The sequence below is a fragment of the Lagenorhynchus albirostris genome, chromosome 15, assembly GCF_949774975.1.
Source record: "Lagenorhynchus albirostris chromosome 15, mLagAlb1.1, whole genome shotgun sequence".
Lineage (NCBI taxonomy): Eukaryota > Metazoa > Chordata > Mammalia > Artiodactyla > Delphinidae > Lagenorhynchus > Lagenorhynchus albirostris.
Genome location: NC_083109.1, coordinates 52,917,722 through 52,940,161, shown reverse-complemented (window position 1 = coordinate 52,940,161; position 22,440 = coordinate 52,917,722). Strand labels below are relative to the sequence as shown.

The window sequence follows — 22,440 nt, the reverse complement described above, 5'->3', positions numbered from 1 at the left end:
GCCATCCTGCCTAACTGTTTGTGACTCCCTCCCCAGGTGGTGCGAGCGAAGGAGCGCCTTGAGGAGGAACTCAGAATCCAGGCCCAGGAGGACAGAGAGCGAGAGCAGCCGCCCAAAACGTGACCGCTCGGTGCCTCACACCCCACCCGCCCACCTCTAATTTATAGCTCGGTAATAAATGTCTTTTCTGCATTTCTTGAGTGCGCACGGCCAGATTCCAGAAGGCAGGCTGCTCTTCCCGCCAGCCGTGGGGCTGTACGTGCAGGGGAGGGGAAGCAGTGGCATCTGCCTGCCCGTTTATTGGGCCTTTGACACCTAGCGGGGCCAGTGTGGGCAAGGTTGGCTAGAAGCCAGCCAGCCTGGCCCTGCTTGTCTAAGGAAGCTGGTCGCGTTCTGTCAAGTACCGGACACAGCCTCTCCTGCTGTCGCAGTCCCAATGCCAGGCCCTCCCTCGGCATCACTGTCCTCAGGTCTGCCCCGCCCACCCGGTGGGTGGATGGAGCTCGGGCCCCTGGGCTCTGTCACAGGCCGCCTTTCCCTGACCTGGGTTGGGCTCTAACACCTCAGTAATCTGGGGGGAAAGCTCCAGGGTGCGGCCGGAAAAGAGGAGCTTTTGCCAGCCTCTCATTGCACCGAGGCCAGGGAGCCAGGCTTCCCCATAGCTAAGGCACTTAACAAAGTCATGGCAGGCAGTGGCAGATGAGTACCTGAACCTGCGATGTGTTGTCCAGAACCTTCCATCTCAGCACCTCCCCCTGCCGCCCTTCCCTTCCGGCTCCCAGCAGCAGATAGAGAGCTTATGGCCCCCACAGCGTTGGGAGAAAACCCCAGAACAGGGTCTCGGCACTGCAGTCTGGGTGGGGGACCCCAGAGCCAGGCACAGGCGGTCGGAGGTGGTCTCCTGTGCATGGCCCAGCTCCTGGCACATCCAAGACAAACCGTGTTTGTAACTCGCTTTTATTGTTTCTTTATAAACTTCCTCTCACATGGAGGAATATATTGTTATAGTCATTAGCTTATCTCTTTTCTTTTTTTAAAACTCTATGCTAACAGCAATGGAGCCAAGAGGAGGAAAAACATAAGCTACGATAGAAAGGCACTTAGAACCTGTTAGAATACTGATATCCTGGAATGTGCAACAACAAACCGACAACAACGACACGTACACCGGCCCCTTCGGGCCTGGTCTATCACCGAGTCACATGCTGAGCTAATGTCACCTTCCAGTGCCCTGTTCCTCTGCTCCCGGGGCTTGAGTCTCAAACCCCTCACCCCAATGGGGACTTAAGGCCTGGGGCCCTTAGTGGGGGTGGGGGTGCCTGGGTCCTGGGTGGGGCGCGAGGGAAGGAGACCAGCTCCCTCCTGCTTTGCTCACAGCCCCTTCAAGGGGCAAAGCCAGTGCTGCCGGGCCCTGTCAGTGGGCTGGGTCAGGGTGACCCCTCTGGGACAGAAGGGCAGTCCAGGAAAGGGCAGGGTCAGCAGAGCTGCTCAGAGGAGGGAAGCTGCAGGGCTGCTAAGGACCCCCCTGCAGTCCCATAGCTCCCTTGTTCTGCAGCCGGCGACACGGAGGGCTTGGTCACTGTGGCCAAGGGCAGGGCAGGCCTAGGAGCCAGACAGAGCTCCTGACTGCTGGGCCAGCACCTCCCAGACGGAACCAGGCCCCCTACGGGGAGGGAACGTGAGGGCTTAGGGCGGGGAATGAGACATGTGCTGCACTGCCAGGCCTGTGGGAGAGCCCAGCTCCCTGGGTTTGGGCAGCAGTGTGGGCTCTGGGGCACACGGAGCCCCAGCATCCTTAGCTTATTCTGGTCCCCTCCGTGGGGGAGCAGAGCAGGGACACCTAGGGCAGGAGCTCAGCTCAGAAAAGCCAAAGGAAGCAGCCAGGTCGCCAAGTCCAGGTTCTTTTGTCTGGTTTCCCCTTCCCAGGCAGAGGAGTGGGGCCCTCCCAAGGGCATCCTTGGCTGCTTCGCAGCCCCTCTTCCCCTCCTCAAGCCCAGGTCCTTCTGTCCATGGCCTCTGGAAGCTCCCATGCCCAGCACCAGCCTGGAGCCCTCCCTCACCTGTGCTGGCCGTGACTTGGTGTCCCCAGGACAGAAGCCGTATCCCAGCCCGGGGTTGTGCCTAGCCAGCCTCCCCTCCTAACACCACCTTGCAGGCCTCCACAGCCCCTTGTGCAGGGTGGCACCACCCCAGGCCAGGCCAGGCCCAGCCCCACCTATTCCCTGAGCTGGGCCGGTCCCAGGTCCTGGCACCTCTCCCCACTCAGGGCTCCCTGAAAGTAGAGGGAGGCCCAGTGGTGAAGGGGCAGATGAGTAGTCAGCCAGCCCCCTCAACCTGGAGTGTCAGCCAGTCCACAGGAGGGACTGACCCTCAGGCAGCGAGCTGGCTGCTGCAGATGGCGGGCAATGAGGGGCAGCTGGCAGAGCGGGCCTCCCTCTCCAAGCTGGGAGGCGCCTTGTCATAAGGTAAGGTGGCTTCTTCCTGTGGCTTTGCCAGGGCCTGCGTCTGTCTTGCTCTCCCTCTGGAGGGTAGACCAGAGGGAAAGGGGTCAGGAGCCCCCAGAGCAGGGGCCCAGTGAGGCTAGGCAGGATGGGGTGGGACCTCAATCCCAGGGGGTCCTCACAGCTCACCATTAAAGGGGATGGGGAGGGAGCCTGGCACTAGTCAGGAGGGCAGATGCCACCCCACCACCCCACTGCTGGGATAGGGCTGGCAGGTGGGCAAGGGAGGGAGGGTGACCTGCCCGGCTGGCCACTGGATGAGGGTGGCACTAGAGTTGGGGGACAGGGGGACTGAAGGCTAGGTGGAGGATGGGGTGGGGTGGGGTGGGGCAGAGGTGAGCCAGGCCTCAGCACCCAGGAGCACAGCTCTCCCTAGCTGGCAGACCCAGTTCCTCCCTCGGGAGCCTGGGGTGCCAGCAATGCCCTTCTAGCACCATCCTTGCTGCCCAGCTTATCTGGGGCTAGGTCTGCCCAGGGGACACAGCCAACTGGGCCCTGGGGCAGGAGAACATTATTGCTATTTCGCAGAAGAGCTTCCGTTCGTCGGGGGACAGGGCTGGGAGCCGCCGGCTGGGCTACAGGTGGTCGGCGTCCACTAAGTGGGTTCAGTTCACCACGGCCGGTTTGAGCAGCACGGAGCCCGGCGGGATGACCACCCAGCCAGGAGTGAGTGCCTCTGGGCTGCTGGCCGCTGAGTTGACGCCTGTGGACAGGTCCAGCACGGTGCCCGGCAGCAGGGGGAGGCCATCGGGACTTGGCCGGGAGCGGCCGCTCTCAGTCCTCTCCAGGGGGGTCTTGCGGCCTTCTGTGCCCAGGGCCCTGGCCGGCACTGCCCCACGCCCCTTCTCCCCCTCAGCCTTGCCGCCAGCGGAGCCAGCGAGGAGGGAGACCACGGGCAAGCCCAGTCCGCCAGCCCCAAAGGGCGAGGGCAGCAGCGGGTTCTTGGCCAGATTGAGGGGCAGGACGGGGCCGGGCAGCCCAGGGCCCATGCCCCCTGCACCCCCACTGCTCCCGCCATTGCCACAGGCTAGGGCACTGAGGTCAAGGGGGCCGGGGGCCAGGGGCAGAGGCAGGCCGGGCAGGCCGGGGCCTCCGAAGAGGGCAGCCGGGTTGGGGATGATGATCTGGGCCCCGCTGACATAGGGGCTGCCGTCAGAGGTGGGCAGCGGTGGTTTGGGGGGTGGGCGAAGTTGCAGCAGCTCTTGCTGCTCGTGCGACACGAAGTGTCCGTGGGCCTTGATATGTTTGCGCAGCGAGCTGGGGTCCGTGTAGCGCTTGTGGCAGCCGGGCATCTTGCAGTAGTAGGGCTTGTCCACGTAGTGGGTACGCGTGTGCTTGAAGCGGTCACTGGAGTTGGAGTAGCGCTTGTTGCAGCCCTCGTAGGGGCACACGTAGGGCTTCTCGCCTGTGGGCGGCGCCAGTGCCGGTGTGAGGGGCTCCCGCCGCCCAGGCCATCCCAGCCCAGTTTCCCACCCCCCACCACCCACTCGACAGTCCCCAGGCCCCTCATCCCAGACCGAGACCTCCCTGAGAGCAGGGGCTGTCTGATTTGGGGGGTGGTGTCCTCAGCACCGGCAGAGCTCTGACTCCAGTGGGGACGGCAGGTCGTGGCCGCTGAGAAGCCAGCCTGTGGCCTGGCTGTGTGTGCCCTTGGCCTCAGGCCTGTGCTTCAGACTTTGATGACAGCGACCACTTCCACAGGTAATTGCTTAAAGACCCTGCTAGGGCCTGGCTCACAGTGAGCGCTGCGTGGATGCCCTTGGCCCTGACTCAACACAGTTTCTCCAGATTTATGAAAGGGCTGCTCCTGCTGACCAGGGCCGGCCGGAGCCCCGTGAAGCTGTGAGCCTTTGAGATGTGCCTCTAGTGTAAAATATACACTGGAGTCCACAGACTTTGTAGGAAATGAAGAATTTCAGTGTCTCCTTGATGTGTGGGGGGTTTTTTTGTTTGTTTGTTGGCCACGCAGCGCAGGCATTCGGGATCTTAGTCCCCTGACCAGGGATCGAACCTGCGCCCCCTGCATTGGAAGCACAGTCTTAACCACTGGACTGCCAGGGAAGTCCCTCCCTGATGTTTTAATATTGAATTGACAACATTTTGAATCTATTGAGTTCAAGAAAATATATCATTGTAATTCACCTCACCGTGTATTTCTTTGTACTTTTTTCAATGTGGGCGATTAGGAAATTTAAAATTAAGGGGCTTCCCTGGCGATCCAGTGGCTAAGACTCCACACTCCCAATGCAGGGGCCCCGGGTTTGATCTCTGGTCAGGGAGCTACATCCCACATGCTACAACTAAGAGTTCGCGTGCCGCAGCTAAGACCCAGCGCAGCCAAATAAATAAATATTTTTAAAATAAATAAATTAAGTGTGTGGCTCTGCTGGCCAGTGCTGGCCCTGTTGTGTGCTGGGATCCACGAGAAGCGAGCAGACACTGCAGTCACAAGTGGCATGAGTCGACGATCATACGAACACAATGCCGAGTGTGACACAGGAAGACAAGTCTGTGTCCCAAGAGCGCGTGGCGAGGGTCTGACCCATGGGAGAGGCTTCCCCAGCGAGTGGCACTCGGAAAGGGGCCGCCAAACAGTTGGGGTACGCGACTGTCTCTTGGCTGCAGAGATGGCCCGGCGCCCGCACTCCAGCCCCGCCCTCACCTGTGTGTGACCGGTTGTGGATCTTCAGGTTCTCCAGGCGGGAGAAGCTCTTGCTGCAGGTGGGGCAGCGGTGCGGCTTCTCGTTGGTGTGTGTGCGGATGTGGATGAGCATTTTGTATCTGCTCCAGGGAGGGCACAGGAGGAGGACAGCTCAGCCGCTGGACACCCAGGCCCCCCTTCCCACCCACCTCGCCCTCCCTCACCTGGCGTTGAAGCCGCGCCCATGGCGGGCACAGCCCTCCCAGTGGCAGCAGTAGCCTGCGTCCTTTTCGGGCTTGACGTGGTAGTCATTGACGTGGTCCACCAGGTCTTGTAGGAGCTCAAAGGGCTGGTTACACTGCAGGGCCAAGAGTGTGCTGAGCCCGAGTGGGGCCGCCACCTGCCCTGGACCCTGCCCCACTCTTCCCAACCCCCACTCACCTTGGCCCAGCGACACACCAGCTGCTTGGGCAGGGGCAGCTCTGGCGAGAGGCACTTGTCCTTGGGGGGGGTGAGGAATGAGGAAGCAGGCAGGTGCAGGGCCCCCCCAGAGCCTAGGGGCAGGAAGAACTGGAAGGAGCTGGGGACGCTGTCCAGGTAGCGCAGTGGCTGGAGGTCCTGGGGGAGGGTAGGGAGCAGAGCTGGTCAACACCTGCCCACGGGCCAGTGGGCCCAAACCCCACCCCCACACCCCCGGTCTCCCTCTGTCTGGGGGTTGAGCTGTGTCCCACACGAGGACATGTCCCAGCCCCAACCCCTGGTACCTGTGTGCATGACCTTGTATAGAAATGGGGTCTTTGCAGATTTAAGTTAAGAGGTCAGACTGGACAGGGGCCCTGAACCCAGTGACCAGTGTCTCCAAAAGAGAAAGGGAGATTTGGACACAGACACACGGAGCGGGGAGGCCGTGTGATGACAGAGGCAGAGAGTGGAGTGACATGGCTAGAAGGCAAGGAGCACCTGGAGCCACCAGAAGCTGGGAAAGGCAAGGGAGGACTCCCCCTAGAGCCTTCGGGGAGACCATGGCCCTGTCAACACCTTGATTTTGGACTTTAGCTTCCACAATAATACATTTCTGTTTTAAGCCACCCAGTTTGTGGTCCTTTGTTACAGCAGCCCCAGAAATACACTTTCTCTAGAACACACATCCCCTCCTTACCGGGCCAGTGGGCACTGCAGGCAGGTCCCCATTGCCCTGGCACTCAGGGGACAGCGAGCTGCTGCCATTGGGCGAGTCCAGCCCGGACGGCGGCGACAAGCTGAGGTCCACCAGGGGGGCTGCCGAAAAGCGTCCCTCTACCTTCTCGGGGAACTTGGGGTTCAGCAGGAAGCCTAAGGGAAAGGCATGATTCAGGGATACTGGAGCCAGGAGTTCTGACGGGCCAGTCCCTCCTGCCCACAACTCCTCCACTGTGACTCTGGAAGCAGACACCAGCCACACCCTGCCCCCCCCCACCCCGCACCACCCTGGGACCCAGGAATCTGAGTAGCAACCTGTACAGCTGACAAATGTGACCTCTGCCGTGGTGAGAGCTCAGCCACTGGTTAAGATGGGAAGTACCCGTTTTACAGATGGGAACGGGCTGGCACACAGGGTAAGTAACTGAATAGGGACTGGAACCCAGGGCCCCTGGTTCCTCATCACAATGTCAGGTAGGGACCTCTCACTTCTCTCCCGTCCCTTTCTGCCCCCTTCTGTAACATGAAAGGTTTGGGCTGGGCTGCTTCCAGAGCCTTCCAGCTCAGACGTGGTAGATCTGGTTTTCAGGGTCCACCAGAGACGGAGCAGAAGACCTGAGCCCCAAGCACCCCCTGAGAAGCACTTGCTGGGCTCAGTCCCCAGTCTCAATTGGTCTGGCTGACCAACCACTCTGCCTCAGAGCCCAGACACTGGGCCATGGGGCCTTTTGCTACTACCCATGAATCCCCCGTAACCCCTTACAGCTCCTCCAAATTCTCCCAGAGGCCTCAGTCTGAATCCTGGCTCTGCTGTGCCAGCTTCAGGAGCTGGGCAAGTCAGTTCCCTCCTCCCAGGGACAGTGTCACCTCCAAAGATAAACTGCTGGGAGGATGGATGGACAGTGTGGAGAGCACTCTAAGTGAGGCTGTGAGGGGCTGTGACTATGTCCTGGTGGATACACCTGGGACGTTTTTCCTATCGCCAGGGCTCCTTCAGGGCTCAGAGACTGCTGCCCTGCCCGGGCACAGTACCTGAGGGCGGGGAGCCCGGGGAGCCCGGGGTGGGGCTGTCATCCACCAGGCCGAGCTCCCTGTGCAGAGCTCGGTGCCGGACTGCACTCAGTGTCCTCTCCCGCTTCTCTCTCGCCGCCCGGAGCTTTGTGATGCTCAGCTTCAGGTCGAGCGGCTCGTCCAAGGAGTGCATGGTGATGGGGGCTGGGGGTGGGGGCGGCAGCAGGCAGCGAGGGGCTCCCAAGCTGGTATTCAGGCAGGAACCTGGGAGAGGACAGGAGCTGTGTTGTGACACTGTGACCCCAGACTCCTCCTCGGGCTGAGCCCATTAAAGCCCACAGGAGCGGAGAGGCAGTGGGTGTTGGGCAGTGTGGAGGCTGCCTCCCCGGGTAGAGAGACCTTCTGAGTGGCTCTGGACAGCAGGTATCATGGTGAGCCAACCACCAACCCACAGCTAACTCCTCCACTTCCCACGAGACTTTTCTGGGAAGCAGCTCACAGGGTCCATTCTGCCATGAATGGAGTTTTAGCGACACTGTCTCAGGTTGCAGAGCTAGGAAGTGGCAGAACCATCACATTCAAGGCCACATCTCCTCCCTGGAACTGGCCAGGCAAGTCCCAAAGGTCATTTCTGACTGAGTGGGAAGTCACGCCTGGGACATATGCCTGGTGTGAGCTGGAAGACCCAGAACCAGGCCAGGAGGGCAATGAGTGTCCTCCCAGGTGGCCCTCAGAGGTGCTAGTTACTGACCGCTAGCATCTAAGCAGCTGTGGTCACCTCCAAGGGAATGAGGCTGACAGCTTGTCCCAGGCAAGCTGTGCGAAGCCTGGCCTGGCCCCAAGGGTTGGGCAGACAGACAGGTGGCCTTGCCTCCCAGGGGCAGTCCAAGGAGAGGGTCCCACAGGCGTGGGGAGCCCGAGGGCTCTGGGCCACCACCAGGGGGCAGCTGGGGACTGTGGCCCAGCCAGGCCATCCAGGGGCAGGGTAGGGGGAAGTGATGGGCTGTCTAGTGGTTAGTAAAACACATACATACATAATTTTTTTTTAATGATGATGATATTCTTTTATTTTGAGTGGTGAATTTTCACCACTTTGAATTTCTCAATGGTGTAATTTTCTTCACATATAAGTGACCCAAGAGCAAGGGTCCTTTATTCCAAATCATTTTTTACAGCAGCAATCTTTTCACATGCTGGGAAATGGTGTTTCCTTGTGTTTGTTAATTGAGATGATTACACCCTGAAAATCTATCTGCCAAACAAGATACTCTCTGTCGTTCACAGAATCTAGCTCTTCACAATTTAATAGGGAACATCCCCGAGACCACCACATGGTAAAAGACTTCGTGTATTTCACCAGTGTGTATGTTTGCAGAGCTGCCTGGAGCTCTCTCCACGGAGCAGGACGGGGACCCCACATCCTCACTCATCTTCTCCAGACCAAGCCCCTCAGCAACTTGGAGCTTGCCCCAGCTCCAAGCCTGGGCTCATCCGTCTCCCCAACAAGCTCCACTTCTGCCAAGACCCTCCACACACACACAGGTAACAGTGGTCCCCTCCCTCACTTAGGACCCTCTGCTTCTGGGGACACATCCCAAGACCCCAGCACATGGCTAACATTGGAGTCTCTGAGCCTGGGGAGGGGGCAGCATTATCAGAGAATGGGTGGCCACACTTGGCTGTGGGACCGAGGTCTGTGACTTTACTTTTCCCTGTTAAACTCCATCAGGTGGGAGCTGGCAGATCTGTTTGGATTAACCCGCAGGCCATGCATGGGCCAGGGGCTCCCAGTGATGCCAGAGAGCTGGGACCAGACTGCCACGCTGTCCCCTTAGGAGCTCCAGACCCAGGTGGGCAGGTGACAGTGATGGATGGACCTGGGCCCCCTCCACTCTTCCTCTGGCTGGGCAGGGAGCTGCCCTCTGCCTGACCCACCCCCCCAGTTATGTCTGTCTGTCTGTGTGTCTGCCTGTCCCTCCACCTGTTTATTTTTAGACACAGGCCCAGTCCAACCTCCCTGAAGCTCCTCTGTGCTGGGAGCCTGGAAGGGGAGGAAGGAAGTAAATATTTATGCTGATTAAGAATTCAGGAGCCAGGAAGGGCTGGTGGCCTGGTCCTTCAGCTGGCCTAGAGCCACAGGCCTCCCCACAGCCTCTGTCCCCCAACCCCCTACCCGACCTTCTGGAGAAGGGGACCACGAGGGCAGGATGGATTGGGAACTGGGAATTCAGACTGACACTCTCATTGGCAACACTGCCCAAGTAACATCCTTTGGCACCTGCCCTATGCCCTCTCCTAAGGCCAGAGGGGAACCAGGGAGGAGCCATGGGTCACCTTGTTTTGAAGACTTGTAGGAGACACTGCCTCAGCCCAGAACTAGGGAGGACCCCAAAAGGAGCTTGTCTCCTTTTGGTGAGGCTGGGCCTATAGCACCCCCCTTAATCAGCAGACCCAGTCCCCAGAGACACCCCCCCCACTTCCTGCCACTGGGTCCTGCCCTGGGAACAGGGGTTCATTCTGATGAAAGCCAGAGCCCAGCCAGGAGGCCCAGCCTCCCCACTCCTGGGAAAGGAGGAAGGAGCTGCCCCCAAAAGCCCACAGCTCCCCACCCTAGGCTGCCCCACCCAAGGGGAGACGCCTGTGACCCCCACTCCTGCTCTGACCTTGGCCAACCTCCAAGTGTCCCCTTCCACCCCCCACCCCCAGCCAGCAGTGGCCAGTTCTGGGCTGTATTCTTTGCTCCCGGGCTGGGTGATGGGGGCAGTCCAGAGCCAGGGTCACATTCTCCTGGGCCTTAGAGGCCCAGAGTGGGTACGCAGCTGGGCCTGGAACCCCGGGACTGGCGCTGTGATCACCTCCGGAGGCCGGCAGCCAGCCATCACCCGATCGATTTGGGGGTGGGGAGGTGGACACTCGGTGTCTGTTTCCCGGAGAAGGAGAGGGACGCTCCGAAGGGTGACCCGCCTCGCTGAGAGTAGAGGCGAGTCTCTTGAGGTAGCGCGGAGCCTGGTTGCGGAACCCTGGCCTCAGTTTCCCGCTGATCGCGAGGTGACGCGACAAGCGCCCCGCCAGCGCGGGGTCATGCGGTCCCCGAGCGCGGGGGTTGGGCGGGAAGGCGGCGCTGAGGTGGCCGCGCAGCCGGGCGCCGCTGCTCCAGCTGCGAAAGGAACTAATTAGGGCGGAGGGAGCGGGAGGAAGCGGCGCGGGTGGGAGCGCGCGGGGGTGGCGCGGGGACCACCGGGGCGGCGGGGGCGGGGCGGGGTCACCCCGAGGGTGGGCCGCGGTGGCCCTCGGGGGCCCGGCCCCCGCCCCGCCGCGCCCGCCTTCTGGCCGAGCGCAGACAATGGCCGCTATTGTGCGCCCTCCGGCCGCGCGCAGACGGCCCCCAGCTGCAGCGCCCGCAGCGCCCTCCCGGCCCTACCTGGCAGCCCGGCCCACCCCAGCGGGGGGCGGGGCCGGCCCCTCGGGGAAACTAAGGCCGGGACAAGTCACCGCCTCCGCCAGGGTCCTGCGGCGTGGGGTGGAACGCACACCCGAAAGCGGGGGTCAGCATCCATTAAGCACCTACCATGTGCCAGGAGCCGTCTGTGCACGAATTCTCTGAACCCTCTAAAGTCGCTCTTGTGAGTGACGCCGTTGGTTTCCCTGTGGCACAGATGGGGAAACTGAGGCCCAAGGTCACTAGGCTAATGGGAGCCGCCGGCAGGAATCTGCTCTGGAGAAAGCCCCTCGTCCCTGCTTGGGAGAGGGCCGCTGGCTGGACCTGAGCCGGGAAAGGGGCCTGTGTGGACGGAGGCGGCAGGCTTGGCACGACCCCTGAGAAGCGCTCAGGGTCTCTTGGCAGAAACAGAGGACTGGGCCCCTGTAAGAGAGGCCTCCCTACCCACCCCACAGCAGCGTGGGACCAGGTGAGCGAGCGCCAGGGTAGCAGTGTTGTCAGGGCAACGAGAGGCACACCCTTTATTCCCAGGGGTTGTCCTGAAACTGCCCTTTGAGCAGCTGTGACCCGTCCAGCCTAGGACTTGGGGACCAGGACCCAGGAGGTACCTCTCAAAAGCCCACGTGACTTTCTTGCTATGGAATGTAAAGCAGAAGCAAGTCCCTGGCTTCCCTGCATTTGGAAGGGTGCCCCTGCATCTGGTACAGGGACCATCATTGTCAGCACGTGGGTCTTACAGAGGGGGAAGCTGAGGGCTGGGAGGGGAGACCTCTGGCCCAGGTTTCATGAGTGGGTGGCACGCCCACTGTTTAAGGCAGGTGTTGTTTCATCCCCATTTACAGATGTGAAAACTGAAGCTCAGGGAGATTAAGTGATCTGTCCAGGGTCACACAGCTTGTCTGTGGCAGAACTGGGTTTCAAGCCCACGTGAGCCCAGAAGCTGTGTTCACCATTAGCCCCTCCTGGGCCCATGGACGTGGGAAGGAGCAGGCAAAGGGGGTCTGGCTTCCCACCCCCTCCCTGCCCAGGGGTTTGTGGGAGCTAGGTGCAGAGCCCAGGAGGGACAGCAGGCTGTGAGTGGGTGCTGGAGGGGCTGACTATTGGGGGGGGCCCACAGAGAGGCTTGGGGAGCTGAGGGCAGATATGCTACCAAAGCAAACGGCCCCACAGCCCTGCATTCCTGGGAACTGCTGCGGCGCCCTGCTCTGGCCAAGAGCTCCACCCTCTTCAGCCGCACAGTGGCGGGGGCCGGGGGGCAGGGGCAGGCCTCATCTTCTCAGGGCCCCCCTTTCTGACCAGGCCACAGAGCAGGGCTCCAGTATGCGTCAGACCACCTGGGTCTCCAACTTGGCTCTGCCACTTCCGGCCCATTTGACTTAGGGCAAGTCACCTCCCAGTCTGAGCCTCATTGTTGTCATGTCTAAAACAGGACGATAATCATAGAATAAGACATACCCCTCGGGCTTCCCTGGTGGCACAGTGGTTAAGAATCCACCTGCCAATGCAGGGGACACAGGTTTGAGTCCTGGTCCGGGAAGATCCCACATGCCGCAGAGCAACTAAGCCTGTGCGCCACAGCTACTGAGCCTGCGCTCTAAGGCCTGCGAGCCACAGCTACTGAAGCCCACATGCCTAGAGCCTGTGCTCCGCAACGAGAAGCCACCGCAGTGAGAAGCCCTAGCACTGCAACAAAGAGTAGCCCCCACTCACCGCAACTAGAGAAAGCCTGCGCCCAGCAACAAAGACCCAACTCAGCCATAAATAAATTTAAAGACATACCCCTCATTGGATTTTGGGGAGAAATCAATAAAATGCTGCATATCCGATGATTAGTGTTTCCCATTAGTATGTAATGTTCAGCACCTAGAACACTGCTGGGCGCATAGTAGGTGCTTAATCAAACTTGTGAACAAATTGTCACCAGCGCTGCTGAGTCCCCCAGTCTTTGGCCAGTTTGGGGCTGTGAGGACAGCTGAGAGGGGACCGGCCCTCCCACTGTAATCACATAGTCTCACCCTCAGCTGGGAGTACCTGTACTTCAGTTGAGGGTGTAACTAAACAAGCTTGTGCCCCTCGGAGGGCCGCAGTCTCTGCTACCCAGTGGAGTGGCCACAGCTAACCCAAGCCACCTTCCAGAGCCTGACTGCATCAAAGAAAGAGCACTGGGAGGCCCTGGAGAGGCTCTGAGCAGCCCTGGAAGAAGGAAGCCTCCTCCCAGGACCCAGGGGGCTTATCCTGAGGCTTCGACCCAAGCAAGTCCCAGGAGAGGGGCCAGTGCCAGCAGCACTTCCTGGAAGAGTGTGGGGTTCGCCTTCCCCAGGAACCTCTTGCTTCACAAGCAGACCCCGCCCCCACCCCAAGATGGGCACTCAGCCAGCATGGGGGTGAGGGTGGGGGGCTTCCCCAGGCCCCCTGGAGGGCAGACCCTGCCCAGGTGGGAGCTCAAGGGCCTCCAGGTGACACAACCAGGGCTGAGCTCTCTGCTTAGCCATGGGGGCCTCGGGAAAGCTCCCAGCTGGGCACCTCCTGAGCAGGGGTGCATGCCAGGAACCCCCACTTGGGTACGTTTAGAAAGCGCTACCCAGAGTCAGGCTACCAGGGCCCAGTCCCGTCACACCTTTGAGACTTGGTTTCCTCATCAGGAATACAGGCCCCATGGATCAGGTGCAGCTCACGGGGCACCCCACAGGGCGAGCTTGCCAGGCACCTGGCACACAGGCGGTGCCAGCAACTGGTAGCCCTGAAGATTCTTGTTTTCAGCCCTGGGCTGGGGGTGCCCCACACAGTAACTCAGCCTCCAAGGTCACCCAGATGGTTCAGGCAGTACTGATGCTGGAAGGCAAGCAGCTGGCTCCCCTATGCCCCTCCCCAGCTCCAGCTTCCCAGGAGCTACATTTCCTTTCCCAATGCCAGCAGGGTGACACCAGGCTCAAGCTGGGGGGTGGGGGGAGCAGCTCACACATGGGCCAGGCCTGCACATGCACACTCACACAGACACACACACCCATCCAGCTGCAAGGACCAGCCTGGCACAGAGGCCTCCCCTAGCCTGGTGGCTCCAGGCCCATCAAGGCGGCCTCCCACCCCCCGCTGCCTGCCTGCCTGCAGCCACCTTTGCACAACTATGTCTGGTATTTTCCTGTCTGCCCAGCTTGCGGGGGGGGGGGGGGGGGGGGGGCGGCGGCGGTGCGTGGGGCTATGAGCACTGCCTGCACCTGGGCCTCAGCCAGAGGCAAGCCCGCCAAGCAGCCCCCACGCCCAGGTGGCGGGTGGAGAGGGAAGGGCTGGGCCCCCAGGCCGCCCAAATCCCTGGGAGGGGCCAGCACCAGGGGAGCCAGACAGGGACTCACACCAACAAGGCTTAGGCACAGCAGCCCAGGCCCTGCCAGGCAGCACTGCCACTCGGCGTGGGCGGGCAGGGCTGGGCACTCTGCCAGTGCTCTCTAGGGCCTGCAGAGGCGTTGGCCAGTGTCCCACAGGACATGGATGGGCACCCATGGCACCCTCAGACATATAGGCACATGCATATGTGTCACACCTGTGCACACACACGCCACACACAGGACACGGCAGGTAACAAGGGTCAGGGTCCTGGACCCAGGAGTCTCGGCTTATGGGTGGGAGCGGGGATGAGGCCCAGTCCCCACAGAGAAGGAAACACTGTGCTTCCCACACTGAGCCTGGCTGCAGGACGAGCCCGGGAGTACCACCCAAGTCCTGGGGGCCCCTCCTCACGGCCCAACCCTCCCACCACCCCGGGACAGGGACCAGGCCCACTGTGAACAGCCCCCACCAGCTCAAGATGGCAGGAGGCGGCCAGGCGGGCTCTGGACTTTGGCCCTTCCCTCCGCCTCATTTACCAACCACTCAGTTATGCATTCCAACACCAGGCCCTCCACTCGGTCCTGGGGGCCCACAGATGAATGAGAATGAAGGGCGCCCAGACTCACAGAGGTGAACAATGTTAGGGGTGGGGTGCTCCTGTGTGTGTGTGTTGCGGGGGGTTGGATCCAAGTTGGCCACATGGACATGGGGTGAAGCGTTGGGGTCCTCACAACCAGTGCTGTGGGCCATCTCCATTCATCCTCAGGACCCTGTGAATTAGGTGTTATTCTCCCCACTTTCCAGATGGGGAAACTGAAGCTCACAGTGGTTCAGTTACCTGCCAAAGTCACAGAGCTTATAAATAGCACGGCTGGGATTCACCTCCAGGCTCCAAAGCCCACATTCTTTCTGCACCCAACACTGCAGAGGCCTGGAAGCGTGGCCCCAACTGACCCATAATGAAACTGCCCGTCATTCAGCAGAGGAGGAAGCCCAAGAGAGAGGCTGGGCCAGGACCTGGAGGGTACTGGGGAGCCATGGACTGCTCTACACAGAAGACTGCCATCTTCCTTTCCAGCCCAATCTCCTGTTCCCAGGCTCTCCCCTTCAGCACTCCTTTCTCAGGACTCTCTGCCTCCTGCTCACCTGATGCTCACCTGATGCTCTTGGGTGCTAGCTCCTGCCTCACAACCTTCTGCGCTTCCATATTCTCCTCCAGCTGCCACTCCCCTCCGATCTCCTCCTCCAGAGAGTCTCCCCTGATTCACTCTTTGCCTCTTGCAGCCATACATGGCTGTTCTTCCAGGTGCCTGAGAACTGAGCAGAGGACCTGCCTCTGTCCCCACACCGCTGAGGGCAGCAACCCTAGCCCTGCAGTGGCCCCTTGCTGCCTGCCACACTTGCCCTGGGTCCAAGTCCTCACAAGTGCATCACTAATGCCACTCCTTCCACCACAGTGAACTGAGCAGCAATGGGAAGTGCTGGGGACTCAGAGCCAGACAACCAGGCCTGCTCCGATTTGATGTGAGCAAGGCTCTGGGCCTCAGTTTCCCCATTGGTGAAAGGAGGGGGCTGGCCTAGAGTAGGACCAGAGCCTGAACATCCAAACCACTCCCCTAACGGCACCATCACACCTGCCTTTTCTCTCTCTCTCTCTCTCTCTCTTCTGCAAGGCATGAATCTTAGTTCCCCAACCAGGGATCAAACCCGTGCCCCCTGCAGTGGAAGCACAGAGTCTTAACCACTGGAGTGCCAGGGAAGTCCCCAGCCCTTCACTTTTCTCAAACACTTGGTACTCAGTGAATGTTTGTTGAATGAATGAGAGAATGAATCCATTGGTGGTACCTACCAGCAGGGGAGGTGTGGAGGGGCTTAAGGCCCAAAGAGGGAAGTGGCTTGCCCACGAGGCAGGGCCCTGACACAGATGTCTCCTCCTCCTTGTCTGGGGCAAGGGACCCAGGAGCAGACCTGGGCGGTGAGGGTAAGGCAGTCAGCATCACCCTCATCGGTTGGGATGACCAGAAGGGCGCAGTTCCCCCAGCTTCATCTCCTGCCACTCCCACCCAGCCCTGACACAGAGCCGCCCCAGAACAGCTGGTCTAGACCAGGCCCAGCAGGAGCTCCAGCACAAACTCTGGACTCCACCCCCATGCCCTCTTCCCAGCCACCCCTGCCCCTCCCCTGCTCCCCCTCTGGGTAGCAAAGCAAGTCCAGAAGCCAGGGGCATGAACCCAAAGGAAACACCCACTGGGTGGGGCCGTGCCAGGCCTGGTCTGTTTCAGGTCCTTGGGGCCCAGGGCCCACAGGACCACTCAGGGTGTCCACTAGGTATCCTGAAGGGCGTGTTGGGGGCCTGGCCTGGAGGAGGTCAGGGCTGGCAGGCAGACAGACAGCAGCACTGGAGTGGGGGGTACTTTATAACAGGCAGGACAATGGAGGGCCCCACAGCCTTGCGGGGAGGTGGACATCACAGCTCTGGGTCAGTCAGCCTGGAAGTGTGGTGATGGGGGTTGCCGAGGGTCTGGATGCAGGAAGGAGTGGCCCTGGGGAGAAATGGCTCAGGCAGGCTGGGACTTGCCAGGCAGACCCAGGCAGACGATGAGGGGGAGGGAGGGAGGCTTCCTCCAGACACAGCTGTCCCCACATGATGCCCATGCAGAGGATGGGGGGCAGCAGAGAAGCTGGGGGGATTCCCAGGCTGAACTGATATTTCAGCGGCCAGGACCACACAATCCTAGGCTCTGGTTCCCCTCTGACCCTCCCTGATCCCAAGTGACCCTGGGCCAAGCCCTCAAGTCTCTGAGCCTGTTTCCTCCCCACCCGCCTCCTTACTCTCAGGGTCCCAGTGGGAAGCTACCCTGTGAGTGTGTCAGGCAAACAAGACCCTCGGTCAGCCAGGCAGGATTGTCTTCCTGGAGGCTCCCGGGGGCTGACTCAGGCAGCTCAGCAGTCTCCTGGGGCCTCAGCAGGTTCCCACCCACCCTTGGTCATGACTGGAGGAAGGGGCCAGGGACCAGGTCTGAGTCCTTCTGCAGATAGCCATCTGCCATGACAGGGGTACGTGTACACATGCACGTCACACATGCTCACGTCGGGCCCTCACTGTGAAGGTACTACCTGGCCTCTCTAGCAGTGAAGACAAAGGACCTGAGGAGGCTCCAGTCACCCCCCAGTTATGGCTCTGGAAGATTCTCAGCCCCCGCTGCCCATCCCCCACCAGGGGCAACTGGAACAGATGCGAAGTCCTCCCCCATTGGAATCACCTCCCATCTCTGTGGCCCCCCAGGCCCCTCCAGTTACCCAGACCCTCCATCCCATCTGAGAGGGCAAGGGGAGTGGAGAGCCTGAGCTCCCTGCCCCGCAAGATGCCCAGAGCAGGGCCTTTACCCTGCCCAGCCTGAGGGAGCTTGCGACATGTCCCAGGCAGGAGGCAGGTCAGAACTCTGGGGCTCCCGGAGCGCCTGGGAGGGGTCCCACAGTCCCAGAACTGGAATGGGAAAGAGGACCAAGGACCCCTGCAGACCTGGGCTAGGCCTCGTCTCCCCCATGGAGAAGTCTGGAGCTGAGGCCAGGAGGATCAGTGCCAGGGAAAGGATGGAGGCTCGGGGCCCAGTATGCACAGCTGCTAGGGCCAGCTCAGGCCCCCCCTCAAGAGCAGGCTCCTCTCTTGTGCCAGGCCACCAGACCCCAACCCTACCCTCCCGAGCCATAGCTGACCCAGGAACTCAGGCCCAGATGCCCATTGGCCCTTTTCCATCCTGTGCCTCAGTTTCCTCATTTGTCAAATAGGGATCAATGAGTCTCTCTCACGAAGCTAATGTAGCAATTTCAGGTGACAGATGTCAGTGCCTGTGGTGGCCACTGGAAGGCATCCTTTTGATTTTCTCAGGGAGCTGTTAGAGGCGTTCCTCCCCTGCTGCTCCATCTCTTGACCCACTTCACCTCCCCAACCCACCCCCAGACCCCGGGACCTGAGCTGATATTTTTATTAGTTGGAGAGACAGCAGGGGCTTATAGGGCTAAGTTGGATCCTGCAGAGAAACCTGGGTCTACTCCAGACCACGCCCCTGCATAAGACACCCCCAACCCACTCAGCAAGTCCATTCCTCTCCAGGTGTCAGGGTCACCCCAACCCTGGCTGATCAGCAAAGCACTAGAGGTCCTAGGTGAAAGTGCAGGGTCCCTGCCCCCAGGGTGGGGCTGAAGCGGCCACCCTGGAAACCACTAGGGCAGATGTGTCCCAAGTGCCTTGCAAAAGCTGTGGTGTCTCCCACCCAGGGCTGGAGGCAGGCTGGGGCAAGGCTGGGTATCCCATCCCCGCCTGGCCCTGGCATTCTCAGAGAGGTGAACCCCCAGACTCATGTCTGGACTGTGGCCCATCTCTAGGACCCTTTCACAGGCCCTGGGAGGAGAGGCAATTTGTGTTGGGGGGAGATCCACATCTTTTGGCTGACCCCAAAGACACCCTTGCCAGCCAGGGACACCCCCACCTCTGAGAAGGGTGCTTATCGAGGTGAAGGGAGGACCACACAGCACCTTCCAGGGGTCAGCCCTCTGGCCTCAGTCATCTGTGTGAAATATAAAATGACAATAGCCCCGAATAGAGGAGGGCTTCTCAAAGCCTCGAAAAAGACAGACCCACCCCCCACCGCCCCATTCCACTCGGCTCAGGGCCTCCCCACTGCAATCCGAATTTCCCACTTGGGTGAGGGGCCTCTTTAGCCCTGCCTGGAACACGGGAACCTGGAGAGGCCTCCTGCGCGGGAGAGAGCCAACAGCAGCCCTCGCCCCAACCCCTGGCGTGCCTCTCAGCGCCAGGGGCCCCACCCCAAACGCCTCCCAGAGAGCTCAACTGCACGCCCCAGTCCCACATCTGGTCCCCCAGCCACAGCTGTCGCCACCCTCCCTCATCCTGGGATTGCCCCAAACTCTGCCTGGCGCCCGTCCCCGCCCCCTCGCCCAAGTGGGAAATTGGGATTCCAGGCAAGTCGAGTTGGGGTAGATGGAAATGCACATAGGAAAATGTCAGGAAAACACATTCTTCCTTCTATAAGGCAGCTCAGACCCCTAGAGGATTAGGTGGCAGATGACACTCCCACAGCCTGGGCCAAGGCCAGGAAAGGAGGGGAGAAGGGAGAGGGGTCCACATGATGGGGCTGAGAGGGATCCAGGCCCTCTGACAAGCTCCAGGGAGAGGCCCTGGCAGAGCTCTGTCCCCAGACCAGTTTGCCCTTTTGCCCGGCACTCCCAGCAAGGAGGGGAGCCCAGGCATGAGAAGACATCGCTGTGGCTACCCATTTGCAGCTGGGCTTTTCAGAAACAACAAAAGCTTTGGGGGGGACTCAGTTCACAGGATTGTTTAAAAATGAGGTTTCTGGATGTCTGTGGCATTCAGTTATTCATAGTGGCTCCACCCACGGATAATTGAGAGTTGGCTTTTGTTGGCCTTAGCCCCCTCTCGGCACCCCCCACCCCCAGGTCTTCTCATGGACTCTGCAGGTCAGAAAGCTCACCTTGTCTGACCCCTCGGTCAGAAGAGGAAACTGAGACCCAGAAGGGGGAAGAGCATGGCCCAAGGACCCTCGGGAGTTGGTGGCACCGCCAAATGTCGAATCCAGGACATCAGACTCCCAGGCCAGGGGCTTTTCCCACTCACCCTCCAGGCTGTGGCCCAGCTCCAGCGAATCCCCCAAAGCCACTGACCCCAAAAGCAGTGATGCCTGGAAGTGGGGTGACTCACTGTCTGGCTTCCTGGGGCACCTCCTCCCCATCAGTGAGGGAAGGACTGGCAGGTGTCCCTGTGTAGAGAGCCAGGAGCAGGGAGAGGCCCCCCAGGGGTCCTGCATCAGGGTCACTCAGGGGCTGAAGAGCCCCAGCTGGAGGGATTTAGCATCAAAGGTCAAAGGTCACAGACAGGGAAGGGCGGGCAGGCATAGGGGTCAGAGGGTCAGCGCTAATGGCAGCTCCGGAAAGGAGGGGGAGGGGAAGGGGCTAAGGAAAACAGGCGGCTTTCAACGGGTCTTCAACCCCCATAAATGGTGCCCAAGCCCCTGGCACTGCCTCCTGCTTGGCTGACTGTAGACAGGGCCAAGCCAAGCTAGGCTGGGCTGTGAAATGAGCTGGGCTGGAGCTCAGAAAGGGGTGTCCTGGGAGGGGCCCCCAGGTGCAGCCCCTCCCCCAGTGCCGGCCAGGGCCAGCTGGGAGGCCCAGCCTGGGCCCAGAGGGGAGAAAGAAGAGCAGAGGGGAGGTGCCGAGGAGGTCATGGAGAGGGTTGTGTGAGCTGGGCTGGAACAGCTGTGGCACCGTGGCACTGCTGTGGGGATTGGGGAGGGCTGGGCGGGTGGGCACACTGAAGGGGCCAGTTTCCCCTTCCCTGGGCCTGTCTTCCATAGCTGCTGGTTAAGCCCCACCTTCCCTCCAGGATGTCAAGACAAGGCATGTAGGACCTTCAGATGGCTGCCTCCAAGGACCACAGCTCAGGCCCTGTCCCTGGCCCAGACCAAGAACCATGGGAGCCCAGGCCTTGGCCAGGTCCCCAGCTGGCCTGGCTGCCCCCTCAGTGTCAAGCGTTCCCTTCAGAGCCAAGATCCTGGGCTGTGATGGCTGGGGGCCCAGGGCTCCTCCCAGGATCCCTTCCCGCTTCCCAGGCCCCAGGGCAGGGCTGGGCAGCTCCCTGCAACCATCACTGCCCCGGGTGGCCGGCCAGGCGGGCCCTCCTGGAGAGGCGGACAGGCCGCATGCTGCCCTGCTGTGGCCTGAGTACCCGGCTGGGCAGGGCAGTGTGCCAAGGCCTCCAGGTGCCAGCCTGGATTCCAGCCCCATCCCAGGGGGCCTTCGGGGAAGCAGGGCGCAGGCATCTCCCTCCTTCGGGATGCACCTGCCTTGCCCCCCTCCTTCTGCCCCCTCCAGACCCTCCCTCAGGCAGGTTGGAAACCCCTGCCCTCCCCACTCTGCCAGACCCTTCTGCTTGCACCCAGACAGCAGGAGAGGAACAAGTGTTGGACAAAACGCCAGCTCCCAGTCCTGACCCCCGGGGACGCCTCCCTCCCCTGGCCCAAGGAAGGTCGGGGCTAGCCAGGGGCAGCAGGGGGAGACTTTCCCGGACCAGGGAGGAGACACCTTTCAGCCCCCATCCTAGAAACAGCCCCGCCGTGTGAAGGGGCGGCTGCCCGGCTGCCCTGACAAGTTCGTGCCCTGGCTCGGGGGTAGGGATGGGGGCCCCTCTCACCCCGCAGCACGCCCCCACCGCGGCCGCCCAACTTCCCCGCCGAAGTTTGCTCCCGCCCGGGGCTCGGCCGCAGCTCGGCCCGGCCTCCGGACAGAGGGAGGTAAGGAGGGAGGAGAAAGACAGAGAGACGGTGGGACGGGGCCGGGGAGCCGGCGAGGGAGGGAGCGCGCGAGCCAGCGAGCGAGGGAGCAAGCGCGGGGGCCCCGGCGAGGGCTCACAATGGCCCGGGGCGAGGCGCGGACGAGGGAGGGGGAGGCGACCCTCGGGTCCCGCAGCCCCCGCGCGACAGGCCAGCCCCCCCCGCCGGTCCCCGTCCCCACGGCGCAATGCCTGGGGGCTTCCTACCTCGGCGGCGGGGGCGGTCGGGCTCCGGCTGCGGGCTCCGGCGGTCTGGGGGCGGCGGGAGAGCGAGCGGGGGACGGGGCCGGGCGGGCGGGGGCCAGGGCCCGAGGCTCACGGGGCGCAGGCTCCCCTGGCACGGCCGCCCGGCGCCCGGCCGCTCCGCCACATCTGCAGCTCCGGCAGGGAAGGTGGCCGCGGCGGCCGGGCAGTGCGGGGATGTCTTAGAGAGGGAGGGAGGAGGGAGGAGGGAGGAGGGAGGCGGCGGGAGGAGGGACAGGCGGGCCACGGAGGAGGGGTAGGAGGAGGGGCGCGGGGGGCAGCCTCCCTCCCTCCTCCCTCCCCCGCTGCTTCCCTCACTCCCGCCCTCCCAGCAAACCCCTCTCGCCGCCGCGGCCCCAGGTCCGGGGCGCCAGCTGCCAGGCGGGGCGTGCGCGTCGGGGGGAGGGGGCGGCCGGGACCCGGCGCTGGGCCGGGGGAGGGGAGGAAGGGAGGGCGGCGCGGCCTGGGGAGCGGGCACCGGGAGGGAGGGGGCGCCGGGCCACGGCGGAGCCGCGCACGTCCTCCGCGGCCCCATCCTGGGGTACCCCCCCCGAGGCCCCGCCCCCGGCCCGAGGGCAGCTCTAGGACACGGCCCAGGAGGTGGCCTGGGGGTGGCGGGGTGGGGAGGGACGTCCCGCCCTCGGGGAAGCCCGGAGAGGGGGCGGCGCGCGGAGGGAGGACTTGAGAGAGAGCGTGCGGGCCCAGAGGAAAAGCCCCAAGACCGGGAAGATGGAGG

The 22,440-nt window shown here is 61.8% G+C and overlaps 2 protein-coding genes across 19 annotated transcripts in view; one reads left to right on the top strand and one right to left on the bottom strand.

Annotated features, from left to right (window-relative positions):
• Nucleotides 1-192, top strand: part of CORO7 (coronin 7) — a 67,985-nt gene extending 67,793 nt beyond the window's left edge. For all 17 annotated transcript variants that reach the window (XR_009535482.1, XM_060123830.1, XM_060123829.1 and 14 more), the window contains one exon: nucleotides 37-192. Coding sequence is in view for 16 of the 17 variants with exons in the window: in XM_060123830.1 (XP_059979813.1) it covers nucleotides 37-123 (87 nt within the window). In the remaining variant the exon portion in view is untranslated. The remainder of the gene's footprint in view (nucleotides 1-36) is intronic.
• A 749-nt stretch (nucleotides 193-941) lies between these two features.
• Nucleotides 942-21,721, bottom strand: GLIS2 (GLIS family zinc finger 2). 2 transcript variants are annotated; one of them, XM_060123845.1, is made up of 7 exons: nucleotides 21,669-21,721; nucleotides 7,354-7,596; nucleotides 6,302-6,474; nucleotides 5,584-5,760; nucleotides 5,367-5,500; nucleotides 5,164-5,285; nucleotides 942-3,906 (listed from the first exon to the last, which is right to left on the bottom strand). In XM_060123845.1, the coding sequence occupies exons 2-7, from the start codon at nucleotides 7,523-7,525 to the stop codon at nucleotides 3,107-3,109; spliced, it is 1,578 nt and encodes a 525-aa protein (XP_059979828.1). In that variant the 5' UTR covers nucleotides 7,526-7,596; nucleotides 21,669-21,721; the 3' UTR covers nucleotides 942-3,106. The 2 variants fall into 2 exon arrangements, with proteins under 2 accessions (XP_059979828.1, XP_059979829.1); XM_060123846.1 differs by having other exon boundaries at nucleotides 5,164-5,282.
• Between the last annotated feature and the right edge of the window lie 719 nt (nucleotides 21,722-22,440).

Coding starts and splice junctions, on each gene's coding strand:
- GLIS2 (XM_060123845.1), bottom strand. CDS start 7,525: ATGCACTCCTTGGACGAGCCGCTCGACCTGAAGCTGAGCATCACAAAG. Junction 5,501..5,583: donor TGGTGTGTCGCTGGGCCAAG/GTGAGTGGGGGT, acceptor TTGGCCCTGCAG/TGTAACCAGCCCTTTGAGCT. Junction 3,907..5,163: donor CCACAACCGGTCACACACAG/GTGAGGGCGGGG, acceptor CGCCGCCCACAG/GCGAGAAGCCCTACGTGTGC.